We start from the raw sequence: 18,508 nt of genomic DNA, 5'->3' as shown, positions 1-18,508 counted from the left end.
GCGGCTTCTCCTCGTTTACTGGTGCCTGTCTCTTCACTTTGAATATTGAAAATGAGGAGGAACTGGGTGGTTCGGTGTTGAGCTGGTCTCTTCTCCTGCCTCGAATGTTGTGATTATTTGACTCCAGCACTAAATGTATGTAAGCTGTTGTCTCCCTAAATGTTCCGATTTCCTCTATCTTGAAATTATGGATAGTTGTTATATTTAAACCCAACACCCCCCATCAACACGCCATGGTAAAATAATGCTGTGTCATCAGCGTAGCAGTTGTCAAGAAGAGACACACAAGTCATAAAGGGTCAAGTTTCACTTTGAATACTGCAAATGATGAGGAACAGGAACTGTCAGGGAAAACAACTAACAAGCTGATCATTGTTACTGAGAGAAAAAACAAAATCATAAACAAATCTTACCATATTTAGCAGCCTTTTCCTCCTTCTCTGCAGATTCCAGAGACGCCGATAGCACTAATCACAAATACATCAGTTAGGCCCAAAACACGTCAAGAAATCTGAAATAGTTACGCTGTAAACAGACCTTTGCTGTTTTTCTGTAGATTTCACAGTCACACATATTATCAGACAAAATGTCTAATTTCATAATTAATATTTCAATAATCAGAAACTACTCGTCTTACCGGAGTGAAAAGCTCCGACTGCCAGGAAAACAAAGAGTGGCATTAGAAATCTCATCTTGGCCGCTGGTCTGGTTTGTGAAGGATCCTGGATTTTGAGGTGTCAGTCCAAACTGTGTGTTGTGTTGCTGTTGTCACTCCGCAGACCTCTTATATCTCCAGCCACATCACATGTCCTGCATGGACAGGCGGCTCTGGTACCATTGTCCCTCCCTACCTGAGAGGACAGCTGGGTGGCACATCACCACACAGACGCATCCTTATTCAGGCCGTCAATGCCGCCCATTGTTGGCTCTTCAGTCACATGGGCCTTTATTTGGGATGTTTGATTTGATGAGAGGGAGGGGAAAAAAAGGGACTCCATGCATCCAAGCCGAAAACAATGTCCGTTTCCTTTTAGGAGGGTGAGAGGTGATTTCACCGAGCGTTCTTGGCTTATGAATGATGGGTCACGATGCATCTCAGTGGGGACAATTCCTCAATTAATCATGAAGGAGATCGTAATATCTTTGTGCGAATGCAGAATGCTTGTAAACATGGTTTAATCTGTCATTAAATCACCAGCGTGAGATTTAATTTCCTCATCCAGTTAGAGAAAACTGCATGAGATTCATTTCAAATGAAGATATTTAATATAGATATAGATCAAAGCAAAAAGCGAGGATCTACACTGATCAGGCATAACATTATGACCATGTCCTAATATTGTGTAGGTCTCCCTTGTGCCTCTGAAACAGTTGCGTCTCATCAGAGAATGAACATGGTCCTTATGTGGGGTCCTGTGGATCATCCCACAGACACTTGATCAGTTTGAGATCTAGTGAATTTTTTTCTTTTTTGTTTTTTAGTTGTTCCTAACCCGTTTTCGTGTCTGTGTCAGGTTGCATCCTGCTGCCATCAAGGAGTGTCATTGCTATGTGGTGGGGGTTCCTGGTCTGGTCCAGGTAGGTGGTACATGTCTTAGTAACATCTACACTAATGCCAGCTCCTAAAGTTTCCCAGCAGGACATTAAATTGTCACAAGACGTTCATTGTTATTTACTTCTCCTGTCAGTGGTCTTAATGTTGTGGCTGATCGGTGTCTATGAACGTGAAGAAATGATTCGGACATGGCTCAACATCTTTGAGGGTTTTATTTTGCAGCCGAAAGTTTTGGAGCAAAATAAAAAGAGAACATACAAATCAGTCAATACAATAAGTCTCGTCACGTCACTGTGATTGTAAACACACCGAACATACAGTAGTCAGGTAAGTTTCAGAATTATCTAAGTTTATTCTGAGATCAATGTGTAAAACGGATTCATTTTTTTTTCTGTTAAAGTGCAGGGTTAATGTTCTACATTTTGTTCAAAAATCTAGAAAATGCACCATTAAACAATAAGCAAACTTTATTTTTTTTTTAGTTAAGTTTAGGTAGGTAAAGTACCTCTTAGCAACATGACATTTGATTGAGAGAGATTGTAGAGAAAATTTCCAATTATCCTTCATGAACATATAACAAAATCTAGAAATATATCAATGCAAAGATCAATTTGGTCGTAGCTAGCGACTGTCTCTTTAAAAATGACCCAGGCAGTCCCAAAGGACGCAGGATCTCTAAACTGAAACGTATCATTTAATTACTCTGATATCTTTAAGGCACCACCCTCTGTTAACTTTTGGGACACTGTCAAATTAATAATATTAGTAAATATACTTACTAACTAACTCTCTCACAGAAGAAATAGAAAGACTGGGTAGAAATTGGAGGAAACGTTAACCTATTAGCAAAGGTTAGGTTATTATTATATTAGTGCACAAAATAAAAAAAGAATCTGTCTTAAGGCTTCAGGATTTTTTAACGTGCTGCGGCATCATGTTCATAAGGAGCAACACGCAATATAAAAATACAAAGAGGGGCACGTATGCATCTACCCTGTGGAGTAGTTCACAGTGTTTCTACACATCAGCACAGCACAGTTTGATTCCAGCTTACGTTGGGACTTGTGCTAACTGTTGCTGCCTCTAACTTTAATCCCATACTGTGCTTAATGTTGCAACTGGTCTGTTTTTCTGTACTCTCCCAGACAACTCCTGGAATCTGCAAAAGTGGCTTTTTTTGTTTTTCTGGAAGCAGAAGTAAACATATTTAGACAAGAAGCAGGAGATAAGGAGCCTTATATTTTATATACTTCTCTTTGGGGCATTTTATCTGCTAATTATTTCCAAAAGAAGATAATTTAGCTAATGACACTGTAATAACTTGTGAAAAGTTTGAAGTTGATAATTTCTGAATAGGACTGAGTTTATTAAATCGACAGGTTTTCTTGGACCACGATTACGCGATAAACCACTCCCGCATTAACGTCAGTTTTCAGACCCCGTGGTTATGTCAGTATTTTAACTTCCTCAATTTACGAAGTTTTTTATCATTTGAGAAGCTGAAACCATTAGACTTTAGCATCTTTCCTTGACAGCGGCAGACAAATTTCAACTAATTTCACAGCTCTAGCGTCACCACGTTGCCAGATTTCAGCAATTACTTTGGTGAGTACAGTCGTATCTGATCTATAGGAATGATGTTTTGTATTGCTATAAATAACTGCCTTTCAAGTATTTCCCTCTCGTTGTCACTGTTCAGAGTTCTCCTCTTAGTCGGGTGTGCAGGTCTTCCTGGTCGATCTTGCCGACCTGCTCGTGCCAGCGGTGGTGGGCCAGCAGGGCCACATTCCTGGCAGCGATGGCGCTCATCTCCATGGCGCTTGCTGCCCACTCTATGGCGTTGAGGTAATACAGCCGGTCGTGCAAGATGAAAGGAGGGGTCTTACGCTGTAGCGGGCGGTAGGTAGGGTAAGCCAGCCACTTGGTTTCAGACACCGAATCGTACGAGAGGAAGATGCTCTTCAGATGCTCCTTCGTCAGCGGGTGTGGGGAGAATATCTTCCAGACGTGAGAGTGGCTGCCGGGGTTTCGCTGGTAACCCTCGGGGATGTGGACAGGGGTCAGAGAGCTGAGGCTGTGGATGACAGAGTCTTTAGAGTCCGTGGTGAGGACATCAGCCACGGTGAAATCTGAAGCCTCCCCTGTAGACCCCAGGTAGGACACGTTGAGCTTGCCGTGGACCAAGGTGGCTACAGTCTGGTGGTAGCTCCCCGGGTAGTGAGTTGGGATGGGAGGAGAGAAGCCCGAGAATGCGATGTCAGACTTCCCCTGGTGAAGTGGCGTTGCTATGACCACGATGTCGTACAGAGAGTGTGCCGAGCCCGATTCATCGACATAGTTCACCTCATAGAAACTGCTTGAGACGCCTAAAAATGGACGGTGTGGGGACATTAGGACGACGTTCAGAAAGAGAAAATAGTAACTCATTGCCGAAATGAAGACTATGAATGTTACCTGACTTAGATGGGCGAACCTTGAATACAATGGAAGTCACTCTGGCGGGGATTAGCTCACTTTTGCTGCGGTACAAGAGTCCACTGCAAACTTTCTTATTGCCTCCATCCACTGCCCAAAGGCCTGAATCTGCGCCGGCTAGTGACACCGCCCCTGGAGATTTAAGACATGCACATTACAGAACAGCTTCACAAATTAAAGGATGTCCTGGTAGATTTATGACAAACTCTCCTGCTGTCAGACGTACCCACGAAGCCATTGATGCGGACACTCTGGCCATAGTTGACGCGAGTGATCGGCGTGACTATGTCGTTGAGGAAGACCTGCGAAAATCCTTCGGCCATCATGGCTTCCTCCAGAGTCTGGTTCAGAAGGGTGAGAAAGCCATCACTTCCCATGGCATGCAAGATCCTCTCCACGCTGGTGAATGAGTAGCCAAACTGCTGATACTGGTAGATTCTGCCAATAACAGAATTCCCAGGATCATTAGGACACCCAGCTTTCCTCCATCTCACGTCGACAGGATAATAATTCACCTCCTCCTCACCTCATGAATTTATCCAACACACTCTCCACCCACATTTGCATGCGAATGAACTGGAACCCGTACCGCCAGAGCATGCGGAAGAAATTTATGATGAACCAATCACTCTCTTCAAACACAAACTCCTTTCCATCAAAGATTGCCATTCGAGATGGGACCTCTTTCCTCACAGGAATACCTGAAAAAAAAAAAAGAATTAAAGTTTTAACCTCAATGAACTGTGTATGAATCGCAGCTTCAACCTTTCATGTGTACGAGTACATTGTTTAGTGTTGACATTTACCTAATTTTTCAATGAAGTGCTTCATGTGTAGGTTCAGAGGATGGATCACAGAGCCCCCCGTCTCATACTCGTGATCACCGATCTTGACCGTCGCGAGCCGCCCTCCGACAGTGTCAGATTCAAACACGTCGATCTTGACCCCAGGTCCGAACTCTTGCCTCAGGTAGTGTGCTGCCGCTGTGCCGCCAATGCCTGCTCCGATCACAGCTTTAAAGTGACAAGAGAGTAAACCGACATGAAATCAACGCGTGTTCTTCTGGTCTGGAGCTGAAAGTTTCTGACCTGTGGTCATTTTGAATGCTGGATCTCTCCAGCTCTATCAAATACCAATCAATCTCAGTATCATGCACCAACTGGAATCATGATTTGAATCCTATTTACGTAGAGGATCTATGCTTTATCCAGCTGTACGATGTTATTTGTACTTGTGAAAGCTTCTGTTGGGCATTCTTGAGACGATATACATTGTTACCATGATATAAATATAATGAGATCGAACTATGTTGAACATTTGAGGTGGAAAAAGTGTTATTTTAACATTTAATCTGAACCTGAGTGTTTATTTCAATGCAAGACCAAGGAAATGATCAAATCCTCACATTTGAGAACTTTTAAAGATTCATTTTAGCACAAATATATATGTATCATTACTTGATGTCAAAGTGGGCTCCATTGTCTTTTTTAACTTTAGCTCCCTTTTATTCTGGGCCACATCACTGCAGGTGTATTAAAATATTATTAATCACATTTGTTGGAAATGTTGTTAAAAAAAATACACCTTCCTCGATATAAATATCAAAATCTATCAATGTGCAAATACATTTAATTGAATAGTTTAATTAATGTATACAAGCTGCAACCCTTTTTCACAAAAGGTCACTGAAAGTAAAATCCGTGCAGGAAACCGCACATACGTGATGATATCATCGTGACGCATCAAAATTTAAGGGAAGCTTGCAGAAAGTTGCTGCTTGTCCGACACTCACCAATGTTCCTGGGCTGAGCTTTCAACTCTGGAGCTGAAGCTAAACATCTTCTCCCACTGTGCCAAAGCCCCAGGAACAGCAGCGTCCTCAGCGACAGGGTCTGTAGACTCATCGTGGGCATCTACAGCTCTACACCATGAAGCATCTGTACACGAGGAACAATTAACACCTGCAAGTCAACAGTCCCTATGAGTCAGCCTATGAGTCAACCCTGGTCAAAGGTTGCGCACAGGATTTCAAAAATAATATACATCATATAAGTATATATTGCGTACAAATGAGAGAACAGTGATGCAGCCTAATACGCAGATAGCTTGCGTTATCACGTCTGCCTAACATCCCCTTTTAAACTTTATTTGCTCCGCGGTACAGTGCACATTGTGGACTCACTATTTCAGAAGTCACTGCAGGCTTGGTCCAGAAGTAGCCTCCAATGAGTGAGACACACTTCAAGACAACTTTAAAACTCTCCTAGACGTCCTCTTCACTATTTAGACAGTTGTTGGGATTCCTCTGTAAACTGCAACTAATAATAACTTAACCAAACTAGTTTAAAATGTAGTTTAATCCCGTCGGACACACGGTGAACGTCGCTTAATAGTGAGACACACTTCCGGGTAAGATTAAGTAGGACTTTCACAATAAAAGTCGCAATTTTTCATTTGAAGGGCAACTGAGATGTTGATCTGGAAAGCAGCAAAGAGCAAATGCTTTAAGCAACAATAATTTAGCATTTATGTAGGCATGTAAATATGCCTACATTAGAGTTGATCTTGTCTGCAAAATGTCGTTGTCTGTTTAATTTCATGCATAACCTTGTCGCCTATATGACCTTTACAAAATTTGGTCATTTAAATGCATTGTTTGTATACTTGTTTGTATTTTTTTTCTATGTGTCACGTTGTTTAAATTAGAATGATCTCAAGAGTTACCGCTTCTATCCCGTTTGGACAACAACAGGTTAAAGAGTGAGATAATCTAACTAAATATCACAATGAGTTTCTATTATCTTTTATTTTGATCATGAACCTCGCGGAGGAAAAGAGCTTGCAGAGGCGCTAAGCGGAAGTTGTCATTTACTTCCTATTATTTTTCTTTAGAAACATAAATAACACAGATAATATTAAAACAAAATGGCTTTCTACTGCAGTTTACGCATAAACAAATATGAAATATTTTAACGAGGCCCCTTCCATGTGTCTAGTTCTGCAGTCACGAAACGGAACCTTGTTTTTGGTCGTTTCCCCCTCTTTTTTTTTTTTTTTTTTTTTTTAATAAAATCGGTTGCGGAACTAAAACGGAAGCTACGTAATCATCTTGCATCTTGGACCATGCTTGAATGGAGGTGACCTTAGTTATTATCAAATAGTAACGTAAAGAAACTTGGCGAAAGCTCGGCCGCAGGTCCACCTCTACAGCCCGGTCCGGTTTAGGTGTTACACTCTTCTTGAGGATTTCTGAAGCGATGGCAGAGGCACACCAGGCACGCGTACAGGTTGTGGTCGAAGAAATGGTCCAAAGCCTGGAGAAGGACCATATCCGGAAAATGCAGGTGGGTAAATGTATAAGTGTTAAAGTGTCTGAACGCGCTTTATGTCTGGATGTTAACCGCGTGCGTGTTCTTGCTGCAGGGTCGCATGTTCAAGTGCAGTGCAGACTGCTGTGATCGCCCCTCAGACTCCATGTCTCAGGTGCATCAGTGCATCGAAAGGTGTCACACTCCTCTGGCCAAAGCTCAGGGGCTGGTCACTTCAGAGCTAGAGAAGTTTCAGGTAAGAGGCTCCCACGCTGTATAAACACTGAACACTTAATAAGTAAGGGTGCGAATTAACAAACACTAGGGTGGATGGTTTATGGGGCCCAGGTTTCTAGGGTCAGCGTGTAATTGACTTTATTGTCTAGGCACAAGTAATTCTAAAGCTGTTCAAAGCACAAACAAATGTGTTGCTGTATTTTATGAGATCAGTATTCAACTAGGATTGTTTTACATTAAGATCCAGAAATAAAGAAGACATTTACCCATACATCATGATACACATCATGGAGTTAAATATTCTCATTCACTAAGAGAAGGCTATTCTCTCTCAACTATTTTGCTCAATATATATTTTTATATGTTTTATCATTATTGAGCATATTGCATAGCCTCTGCAGAAAAATAGAGTAAATGTACTCTTTTATGCATTTTTAAAGTTTTTTTCCAGTATTTGACATGAACAACATATTTTGAGTCGTGAGTCTTAAAGGACTTTGAGGGACTAGTTTAAGGCATTAAGACCAAAGTGATGCAGCTTTTAAGCACAAGTTCGCTCCGAACAGTATTCCACAAGTCCAGCTTTTCCTTAAAAATAACCAGTGTCCTCTTAGTTACACACTTTCCCAAACAAGCTTGTCACGTATCCAAGCATCTTAGAGTCTCGATGATGTTGAGATCTGGGCCACACCACCTGTTGCAGGGCTCTGATTAGATGTTAGTTTTGTCCTAAATGCTGCGTCACCTTTTCACCTCTAAATCTCTAAACATGCATATTAAACCTTCTGTCTGTCTAAACCTCTCCTCCACCCTTCCCCTAGGATCGCCTGACCAGATGCACGATGCACTGCAACGATAAGGCGAAGGATCTTTTCGAGTCTGGCGCCAAGGAGACAGCTGTTCGATCGCTGATGGACCGCTGCGTGGGCAGCTGCGTCGACGACCACGTTAACCTGATCCCAAGCATGACCCGAAGAATGAAAGAGAATTTGGACTCTATAGAGCAGTGAGCAGCTGCATCACACAGGCATACAGCACAGGGTTAGTCATCTGAGGAATAGAGGGGCTGGAGCACCGTAAAAGATGAGGAGAGTGAAGTTTACCGACTGTGGCTCTCCTCTCCGTGGGATCTGTCACTGAAGCTGATAAATACTGGTTCATCTGTGAGGAAGTCCGTAACGCACCTGGCGCCATGTCGTAGAACAAGATGGGCGCTCAGAAAAGCTCTGAAGAGATGACTTTCTAAAAAAAAACAAAACAAAAAGGTGCATAAGTGTGATGTATGTATTTCAAAATCGACACGTCTCATCCCTCCATCTTTTTTTGTTCAGTGTGTTCTGTGGTTGTCTTACCTCCCGTGCTCAGATGCGTTCATATATCTGAATTAAAAGGCTGAACACTGGTTTCTGACTGGGCGCCGTGAGTAAATGTTAAAGACAGAGTAGCGACAAATGCGTATTACACGTATTTTAATGACAAGAGATTTTCTGTTATATACAAATGACGGTACAAGAAAGGCAACACTGTAAGGTAGCAGCCTGAGTCATGGTAGAAAATCATACACGGAGCAGTAAACACGACCCAACTGATAAATATTTGAATTGAATTGAAAATGAACACATGTTTGCAGTGAAATGACTCAAAGTAATAACCATAAAGAAGAACTAAGCCAACTGTGTATTTACTTAATATCACAGTTATAGTTTTTAAGACCAGACTCTTGCTTTTCATCTTCTGCAGCATGTAGCATGCGATTGAGGCCGCTCTCCAGACACATTATTGTAGAAAAAGCTCTTTAAATGCCAGGACAGTTGTTTATGATTTATATTCATTAATTACTGAAACCACAATAGACATGTGAAGACAAAAGCTGTTCAATCAATATCCTGCATCACTCTCGCAGAAACATGCTGTTGAATATATATATATTTATATGTATACAGATGAAGTCAGAGGTTTACAAATACTTAGGTTGAAGTAATTTCTTCGACATTCAAATGTTTGGCCATAATGACCAGCGTTAAAGCTGGAGGAAAAAGAAGGAGGCGGGAAAACCAAAGACCAGCACTCCAACCTTGAAGCACGGGGGTATCAGGATCATGTTTTAGGGGTAGTTTGTTGCACTTCCCAAAATATCCAGATTATCCGGACAGATGGAAGCAAGATCTTGAGACTCCAAAGTAAAACAAATGGTTACTGTATTACTATAATTGTAAATAACTGTTTAAATATCTTCGGCTGAGCTGTATGTAGACTTCTGACTTCAACCGCATTTATACTAAGACCATTCTCATTCCTCCAAACGCCAGTTGTTTTCCCAAAGAGGAGATCAAACTTATTCAGTAGAAAACATATTACATGGAAGAGGTTGTTGAATGTTTTCAGTGACCATCTGATGGAACAAAAAAAAAAAAAAAAAGTGCAATTGGCGCGAGATTTGCTATCATACCAAAGTGATATGTTGATATTTATCAAGTGTGATGGTTTAATAAAGACCTTGGTTGAAAACAGGATCGTGTGATAGCACCACAGCCCACTGAGAAGGGCGGTTTTATTGGCAGTGGAGAATTTTATAATTTCTTTTGCAAAAGTAATTCCATAAAAATACAAATAAAGTAAAAAAAAATAATAATAAAATAAATAAACAATGGCCAAATAAAAACTCATCCGAGCTGAACAGACAAATTATAGAATGAGTTAGCAGTCCATGTCTGATTTACAACTGAGAATCTCCACGTGTACTCATTTTATGAGGTAAGAAATGATTCAGAAAATTCCCCCAAATAATAAGTGTACAGCAACGTACCTGCGTAGGTACATAATGTTCTCCCCAAAGTGGCTGCTCAGGTCAGAACAGCCTTACACCAGTAATCTGACACTGGACAGTGTAGCTGGTGAATACTGCAAAATCTCAAATGTGTTGGCATAAACAAAAAAGCTGCTATCAACGACTGGACGTCCATAAACTGTGCAAAACGAGGCTAAAGCACAAAGAATCCTGCAAGTCTCATGAGGAATAGTGACTAGTTCGAGTCTTTTTGACCTCGTCATGCTGGTTCACTTGATGGTGTAACACGATTTTTTTTAATATTTCTTTTTTGACGACAGGATTTATAATTACAGAAAGCTTCAACAGAAGTTGCCCTGTTGTAGAATATAACATATTTTTTTATACGAATCAGCTGATGACCGTCGGGTGTGAGTCTTTTTAGGTAGCAGCAAGGATGAGGAACGCTGCTTAAAGCCACATATGAGGCGGCGGCTGATCTCCCCTTCATCCTCCGTCAAATATTAATTTTTACTTCATCAATCCAAGGACACGAATGCACCATCTCTGTCGCTGAGGGCGAGTGGAAGCGACGAGGTCCGAAGACTGCTTTGAAAAGCGATTCGCTCTGTGGCGCTGTTCCCATATTCCAGGGTGATAATGCCCCCGTACACACAGATAAACCAAATCTAAAGAAGTTTCATTTTCGAAGGTGTGAGGTCTTTATAGGCTTCTCAGGTACCAGATCTTAACATCGTGTAGCCACTCCACAAGGTTCTTCAGAGCAGAGTTGAGAGCAGATTTATATCGGTTGGTTCAGGGCAGATGTCTGACGCCCGCTGGCTTCATTTACATGTCTCTGGTACACTATTAACTCTTCCAAAACACCGAATACATAGATACAAAATAGTTTTCCCAAGCATGCAGACGATACGGTCCAGTGTCGAAATGGTGTGAAATATAGTGGCTTGTACGTACAAGCTTGTGTCAGTGTCTCAGCGGTACCAGAGGAATGGCAGCAGTTAGAGGCCGTTTAACAGACATCAAGACACACTGCGGGCAGTGCTTTCGTGTTCTGAGGAATCCGGACGGTGCTCTAACTGTGGAGATGTGTACAGGAAGTTACAGCACACGTAGAGAGGGAATGATAACAACCGGCTGTCCAGGTTCATCACCACATACTCCTAAGAGATAGAGGAGGGAAGATTAAACATGTATATGAGGGCGCTTTGTTTATGGTAATGAAGTGATAGCCATGCACACCACTGACCTGGTCTTTCTCAAGGGTGAGAAGCTGGTAACCCGTTGAGCGACTGCAGACCAGCTTTCCACGGGTATCAAAGGAGGCAAGACGTAACCTGGACAAAAAAAAAAGTAGGTTCAAGCTAAGGACTAAAACTGCTGATATATACAAACTAAGTTACAGCTGCCATGAATTATATCAAAGTCTAAAGCTACCACTAGCACCTTGCTAACTTAGCTTAGCATAAAACCTTGAGAAAAAAAAATAAACAAAAAAAGATTGCAAACTATTCCTAATTTCTAAGATTAATATAAACCGTTAATTATTCAGATTAAAATTAGTCCATTCATAATTGCTGTATGAGTAGTTATCATCAGTCAAATGTTGCTGCTGAACCACCATATGTAACACAAACACAACTATGTGTGTAAAGTGTCTAATAAAAAAAGATGTATCACTAAATATTTGTGTGTTTGCAGTTCACCATTTCAGACATTTTTCTGCGCTTCTATCTAAATACGATCATCTCAGTTCTCCTATTTAAAAACTGCTCCATGCAGTGTCTTTTTGACTGCACCACTGACCTGTACGCCAGATGTCTCCGCGGTTGTAGACTCACAGCGCCCCCACATGGCTGACTCAGAGTATTTCTTTTGAAGACTATGAAACGGTTCGTGTAGGTCACCAGCAGATCAAAACCAAAGTTGAAGCCTGTCCACCGCCAACAGTACTGAGAACGTGAAAAGAAAATACATTATAAATAAAATAAAGCCAAATAAAAAATAAAAAAAAACAGTAAACCCGTAAAAAGAAACTAACTAGTCAACTCACATCTCCGTCTTTAGTCAGTTTCCTGCCACACCTCATACTACTCAGCTCAAACTCGTCTTTGTTGGGCTCCTGAGGACTAATGACAAAGACACTGTTATCGTCACAACACCATAAAAAATATACATATAAATTACATTTAATATCCAACCATTTACTACAATGTTTTAGTCTTTTTGTTCTTACCCATTATCATTGTCAAATTCTGTCCGGAGCATAGCAAACCACTGGTTTTTGTACACAGCTGTCAGCCAATCTATAATTGAAAAGTAAGAATATTAACAGGTTATAAACACAAAAAAGAGAAGCTACCACACGTAAGAAGCCCTATAATGAAAAAGAAGAAGCCTGTTATGTCCGACTGAACCACATGTTACCTGGAGGCAAAATGTTGTCTCTCTCCAGGATGCGCGCAGACGCCAGGTCGTTGATGATGTACTGGAGACGCACAAACTTGAACACTGAACAAAAGCCTGCACCCTCCTCCGTGTTCAAGAAGGGCTCCTTCTCACACAGGTCTGTAGATAAACAAGTATGTGTGATTACCAACAATAATTTTTACCATATGAAGATAATAGTTTGCAGGACTGCACAGATCCTGGTACCTGTCCTGCGTTTGCAGAGCCAGGCATCAGCGTCAGCCAGAAGCTGCTTGATGGGGCCGTCCCAAGATGGATTGAGCTGCAGGAACATCCACTACAGACAAGACGAATATTATGATGAGATCGATGATTGATGGGCTGACAGCATAGACACGGTAAACATCGCCAAAACTAAATCCTTTGTATTTGGGAGTAGGAATGCTCTTGCTAATGCCACCACGCTTAATTTGTTTGCAGATGGGCGGAGTATCAGTTGAGCTGGTAACTGAGGTCAAATTACTGGGTATTAAATTAGACGATTTATCGTCCTGGTCTGATCAAATTGATGATGTTACTTTGAAGATGGAAAAGGGCCCAATTAGTTCTCCATTGTTCTTTCCGTGCCAACATGAGAGATCTATAAATAAATACAAATGGAATGGTAGACCAAACGTTTTTCATGAACAGACAGAATTTTCAGGTTTTTGCCATGGACATGGACATGGACATGGACGACAAGTGAACACAGGTCATGTGATGGTGCGAAGACCACAAAAAAAAATTGTATGATGAGGACTGTACATTTTAGAGTTACTTTGGCTTGGAATATGCTCCCATTTAATGTCAGACACATCAGTAGTAGATTTTATTTTAAAAAGTTACATAAATTCCTATAGTCCGATATAGATAAGTACATGGAAAGTAACTGTATAGATTTATCATTAATATGCTGAATTTTTGAGACTATATTGGTTATTGTTGTTTGATTTATACTCAGAGTGACTTCACTTATTTGTTGAATTATTAGATTTTATCTGTTAGGCGTTTTCTGTTTTCGTTCTATAGTATAATTTCAACTTTGGTTTGTTTTCGTTGCTGAATTTGTTGTGTGGACCTCAGGAAGATTAGCAACCACTTGGTGGAAGCTAATGGGGGTCCTAATAAAGACAGGAAGAAGAAAAAGACTGGTAACATAAATGGATGTTTTCCTTCTACCTTTTTCAGAGCTGTGTACACGTCCATCTCCACCTGCATGACAAACAGGTCAGAGGACTGGATGAGCTGCTCCATCACCTCTGTCCTGTGAATGAAGCGCAGAGACAAACGTGAGCATGATCATTAAAATGTAGCATTTGGATCAGTCCCCTTTTTGAAGACATAACAATAACAGATCCCATCTAAATGAATGTGAATGGAGACATAACTGAATTTTCAAAGGGCCCATGGGGCATAAAAACTTGTATCACACGTATTGAATCACCTGTTTAATTTGATAACTTTGCACAAAAACAAAGCTTATACTACACTACTGGTTATAGTTCTACAGCACACATGAAACATTTTATAACATCATTTGTGTCTCACATTCATCAATTTTTCTGGCTCATCCCAGTCAGTGCGTCAGTGCCACAGACTCATTGGCTTCATACATTTCCACTGAACAAATTAAATGAAAATTTGTCCCAACATCAACTCACATGCTAAACATACACATCCACGCGCTTTGTAACTAGTTAAAAGTTCATATTCACGATGAGAGGACAAATAACTAAAATGATTACAGGAATATTTGCACATACCCCAGTTCTTTCATCAGCTCAACATTTTGGTGAGTCATCAGGTTGTTAAGAAGCCACTCAAGACACCTAAAGACACACATTCACAGAGATACATTTAGGCTCATATGTACATAATAATAATAATAGTTAAAATATATTTAAAATCTTACTTTTTCATGACCGAATCCAAGCCATAGAGGCTGGCGCAAGCATAATAGCCACACACAGTCTTCACGCTTATGTTTTCCTTCATGGTTTCGCCGCATTGCTGGATCAAGCCGTCCTGTCAGCATTGACACACGGTGAGATTTACATCAGGTTTTGTATCAGAAGAAGGAAAGTCACACTTTACATTTCAGACAACTGCTGACTTGCGTCCATGTACTGACCAGCTGTAACATGCAAGCAGCAGCAAGAATACTGACGACCCTGCTGGGCTTGATCAGAACATCGTCACGGTACAGGGATCCAAACACGACTTGTAGAGCTATGAGAGGACAAAGCAGTAAAGACATAACAGTAAAAAAATAATGACAGGTTCAAGGAAACCTGGTTGACATCTGTTCTCTCCGACGCTCACCTTCAGTGTCGATGTTCTGGTCTGGGATCTCCAAGTTTATTTCCATCATGTTGGATTCTTTCCAAGAGCCACTGAACATGCTGGAGAAATAACCTGACTGCAGAACGTAAGAAAGGATGATAAAGGAGAAGAAAGTATAAATTATACACAATGATAACCCATATAAAGGAACGTATCACTTGCTGCGTCTCCATTTGCCCTAGAAATGCGCAAAACCCAAATATTGCAATAAAGTACTGGTAATAGAAAACACTTTTACGCTCTCATCAGGTGTTTGTTTCAATGGAAAAACGTACTTTATCGGAAACTCAATACTTCATAATATTTGTCGAAAAGGTGTAATGGAAAGGCAGCTACTGGATGATGTTTGGTGTCTCTGTTTTACCTGACACAGATACACTTTGTGAAGGTTCCACTCTTGTCCCAGAGCACAGATGCGAATGTCGCTGTTCTCCCCATTCAGAAACAAGGTCTGATAAATATATTTTGATGTGCTTTTCAGCTTTTTCCTAAAAACACAAAAGAAAACCAGAGGAGCAAGAGTAAGACGAAATGAGCCGTTGACTGAATGATGTCTGAAAGTGTATAAACCGTTTACTGGTGCTTGCCTGCGAGGTGTGTCTAGCAGGGCATCGTCCTCCTCCGGTTCACTGTCACAGTCACAGTGAGCGTTACGTTTCCGTTTCTTACACTCGCAGCTATGTCTGCGGCTGGTACTCGTGCCCACTGCAGCATCCTCTGGTCCCTGAGGGGGCGACTGGAACCTGCTGCCCAGACTTCCCATCTCTGTCCTTGCAGAGAGACAAAACAGACAAACCAATGACAGGTCAGCCATGCTTTATCTTGACATTGCAACAGAGCTGCGTGAATCAATATTATTGGAACACGTTGCTTTTGGGTCTAGTCATATTGTGATATTGGGGTATTTGGTTACCATCCTTGAGTGGTAAATGAATCCCCAATTAGTTTGTGGCTTCATTTTTCAATTAAATGACTGCTAAGTGGATAACATGCTAGAAAATAATTAAAAATAAACATTCAAATTCCAAGTGACAAAAAAAAACTCTTTTAACTTATTGTTTAGTTTTCAAAACTAGAAAAAGAGAATATACGTGAGGACTGAAATAAAATAATGTTTGAGTGGATTGGATCCGAGAGAGCCGTTGAATCAACTGTGGTTTCATTTTCGAGGCTGTGGTTTGTACAACTGTATTATGTCTCATTGTGACAGCCAGTGGGTGAGGCTAAATAACTGAAGCACATAAAAGCTTAATTCAACACGGTTCAACAGCACCACAAACTACATCATACAAAATGATCATACAGTTGAATGACCACATTCCTCAGCCTGATTCAACATAAAGTGAACCATGTCACAGTCATTGAGGGGGATTTAGTGTAGCACAGAATGCATTCCTCTCCAATAGTGTACCTAACAAACTGGCATGTGAGTGTATACTCCACCATATCCATAGTTGATCAAATGGCACTATCTGTGAAAAAGTCTTAGATCAATGTTATTAGTTAATAGTTGATTTTGTTGCATTTTAATCAATTAAGTAGCTGGTGCCACAAAAAAAATAAACCTAACATGAAGTTCAAGTTGCTACACTTTCCCACAACAGTCTGAAGACAGAGCTTCCTTCCTCAACACATGCAAATCAGGTGCACAGTATGCTTACCAGAAACAATGAGTAAACTTAGTTACCTGATGATTATGGTGTGGTGAAGTAAGGTTAATGTTGACGGTAGAACCCGGTTTATGATCTAAGGTCAGGCGAACCAGCTAACCTCAGAGCTAGCCTAACTGCCACACTCACAAACAAAGACACGTATGGAAACAGTAACAGCCTCCCTTCTGACCGGCTCCTGCTCCACACAAGCCTCCCGACGGCAAAACGCAATTTGGTCCCAGTTACATTTTCTCTACATAAAAGTAGACGTAAACCCAAAGGCAGGAGGAGATGATGTGTAACTACCCTGAAAATCTGCGGCTGATTTTGTTGTTGTTCTTCTTCTTCTGTCGCTGCTCCGTAGCAACGTTTTCATGTCACGTATGTGGCAGCTGTGCTCTACGGCGCCACCTAAGACGAGGCAGGCACATTACACGAGTCACACGTAAGACATTTGACATTATTTAAATCTACGTATAGGAAATTTCCTTCTCACGGGATTAGACGAGAATACATACAAAAATATAGCAACGCAGAAATATGTCAGAGGAAAACAGGAATATAGAGGCATTCTGTATATACAGTGTGGAATGGTGGTTAAAATTGCTAAAGTTGGTAACTCTTATTATGAAATATAGAAAGTGGGGTAGTAGTTTGTGCGAAATAAGGCAGTGCAAATATGTCAAGCTTTTTTTATTTTATTTTTTACATCTAGGGTGTTAAAACATACACTAACACCCTACTAACTATAGCATAAAAACATGAGTTTTTAGGGTCCAGTAGCTGGACCCTATTGATTGTTCTAACATACTGAGTCCAAGGGGCACGTTAAGAGTTAATCCTTGATGCATATTACAAAATGTTTTGTTTTTTTAAAAAAAAAAATCAAATACCCAATGCCGAAAGTGCAGAGCCACCACTTTTGTTTAAATAAAGAAGATGACTATTCTGAATATCATGCCTCAAAAGGGTTATCCGTGTCATCTTGTTCTATAAATTTCAAAGAGGGGAAAGAGGTGAAACCTTCCCTTTTAGCATATTTGTAATAGCAACAACTCTTTTTAAATATATTCGTTTACCAAAGGGTGGTAATATGGACAGACAAGTGGGAAGAAAGACTTAAAAGTGTTACATATAAAGACATAGGTTGAGAGGTGTGTCGTCAAATATTAACTTGAATGCAAATAAAGAGGAAGAAGAAAAACATGTACATCTCTGTGATGAAACATGCTTCCATGTAATATTGAAAAGTATTTCTATATGTCATGAAAGTCCGTGACACGGATAGACTTCCTTAAACAAATCACTAAATGACTGGTCTACAATCAACTGCAATGGGATTATGGCCACTAACATCTAATGGAGATGGTCATTTTCGCACCCTCAAATCAAAAACTGTAGCGGGTGGGTTTCCATTTAATTTAAAGGCAGTTCGATGTATCTAGATCATGCTCTTTATGAATGATGTGTAAATAATTTTAATGGCAGTGGTCTAATTTCTACATTTAATTCATTTTTTTTTAAACAAAGTCATACTTAAAGTTAAAGCACACGTTTTAACTTCAAAAATAGCCACCTGTGTTTAGTAAGGGGACTATTTACATCTGAAACACCTGAGATCAAATATCTCACAGTGTTATCTCTTCCTTAATGTCTCTGGGTCAGTAAATAAAAATGTTGGCAACAGATTACAATACACATG

The 18,508-nt window shown here is 40.6% G+C and overlaps 3 protein-coding genes across 7 annotated transcripts; 1 reads left to right on the top strand and 2 right to left on the bottom strand.

The window, feature by feature from the left end:
• Window positions 1–1,748: 1,748 nt before the first annotated feature.
• Window positions 1,749–7,017, bottom strand: pcyox1 (prenylcysteine oxidase 1). Of its 2 annotated transcripts, none has more exons than XM_047569287.1 (7): window positions 6,213–7,017; window positions 5,823–5,991; window positions 4,837–5,043; window positions 4,557–4,731; window positions 4,257–4,468; window positions 4,010–4,162; window positions 1,749–3,921 (listed from the first exon to the last, which is right to left on the bottom strand). In XM_047569287.1, the coding sequence occupies exons 2-7, from the start codon at window positions 5,941–5,943 to the stop codon at window positions 3,251–3,253; spliced, it is 1,539 nt and encodes a 512-aa protein (XP_047425243.1). In that variant the 5' UTR covers window positions 5,944–5,991; window positions 6,213–7,017; the 3' UTR covers window positions 1,749–3,250. The 2 variants fall into 2 exon arrangements, with proteins under 2 accessions (XP_047425243.1, XP_047425242.1); XM_047569286.1 differs by having other exon boundaries at window positions 5,823–5,967.
• Window positions 7,018–7,139: 122 nt separating this feature from the next.
• Window positions 7,140–8,977, top strand: fam136a (family with sequence similarity 136 member A). The gene is made up of 3 exons (XM_047569292.1): window positions 7,140–7,374; window positions 7,454–7,594; window positions 8,397–8,977. The coding sequence occupies exons 1-3, from the start codon at window positions 7,288–7,290 to the stop codon at window positions 8,583–8,585; spliced, it is 417 nt and encodes a 138-aa protein (XP_047425248.1). The 5' UTR covers window positions 7,140–7,287; the 3' UTR covers window positions 8,586–8,977.
• A 1,114-nt stretch (window positions 8,978–10,091) lies between these two features.
• Window positions 10,092–17,126, bottom strand: gmcl1 (germ cell-less, spermatogenesis associated). Of its 4 annotated transcripts, none has more exons than XM_047569288.1 (15): window positions 16,842–17,126; window positions 15,742–15,924; window positions 15,519–15,642; window positions 15,134–15,230; window positions 14,943–15,040; window positions 14,724–14,836; window positions 14,575–14,640; window positions 13,991–14,075; window positions 13,019–13,109; window positions 12,791–12,931; window positions 12,600–12,669; window positions 12,417–12,492; window positions 12,170–12,315; window positions 11,613–11,700; window positions 10,092–11,526 (listed from the first exon to the last, which is right to left on the bottom strand). In XM_047569288.1, exons 2-15 carry the CDS (start codon window positions 15,915–15,917, stop codon window positions 11,386–11,388), a joined length of 1,512 nt encoding a protein of 503 aa, XP_047425244.1. In that variant the 5' UTR covers window positions 15,918–15,924; window positions 16,842–17,126; the 3' UTR covers window positions 10,092–11,385. The 4 variants fall into 4 exon arrangements, with proteins under 4 accessions (XP_047425244.1, XP_047425245.1, XP_047425247.1 ...); XM_047569289.1 differs by having other exon boundaries at window positions 15,742–15,919; XM_047569291.1 differs by having other exon boundaries at window positions 17,113–17,124.
• Window positions 17,127–18,508: the final 1,382 nt, after the last annotated feature.

Source organism: Mugil cephalus, chromosome 19 (assembly GCF_022458985.1).
Source record: "Mugil cephalus isolate CIBA_MC_2020 chromosome 19, CIBA_Mcephalus_1.1, whole genome shotgun sequence".
Taxonomy (NCBI): domain Eukaryota; kingdom Metazoa; phylum Chordata; class Actinopteri; order Mugiliformes; family Mugilidae; genus Mugil; species Mugil cephalus.
The sequence above is the reverse complement of the archived record's forward strand: the minus strand, read 5'-3'. Positions and strand labels throughout refer to the sequence as shown.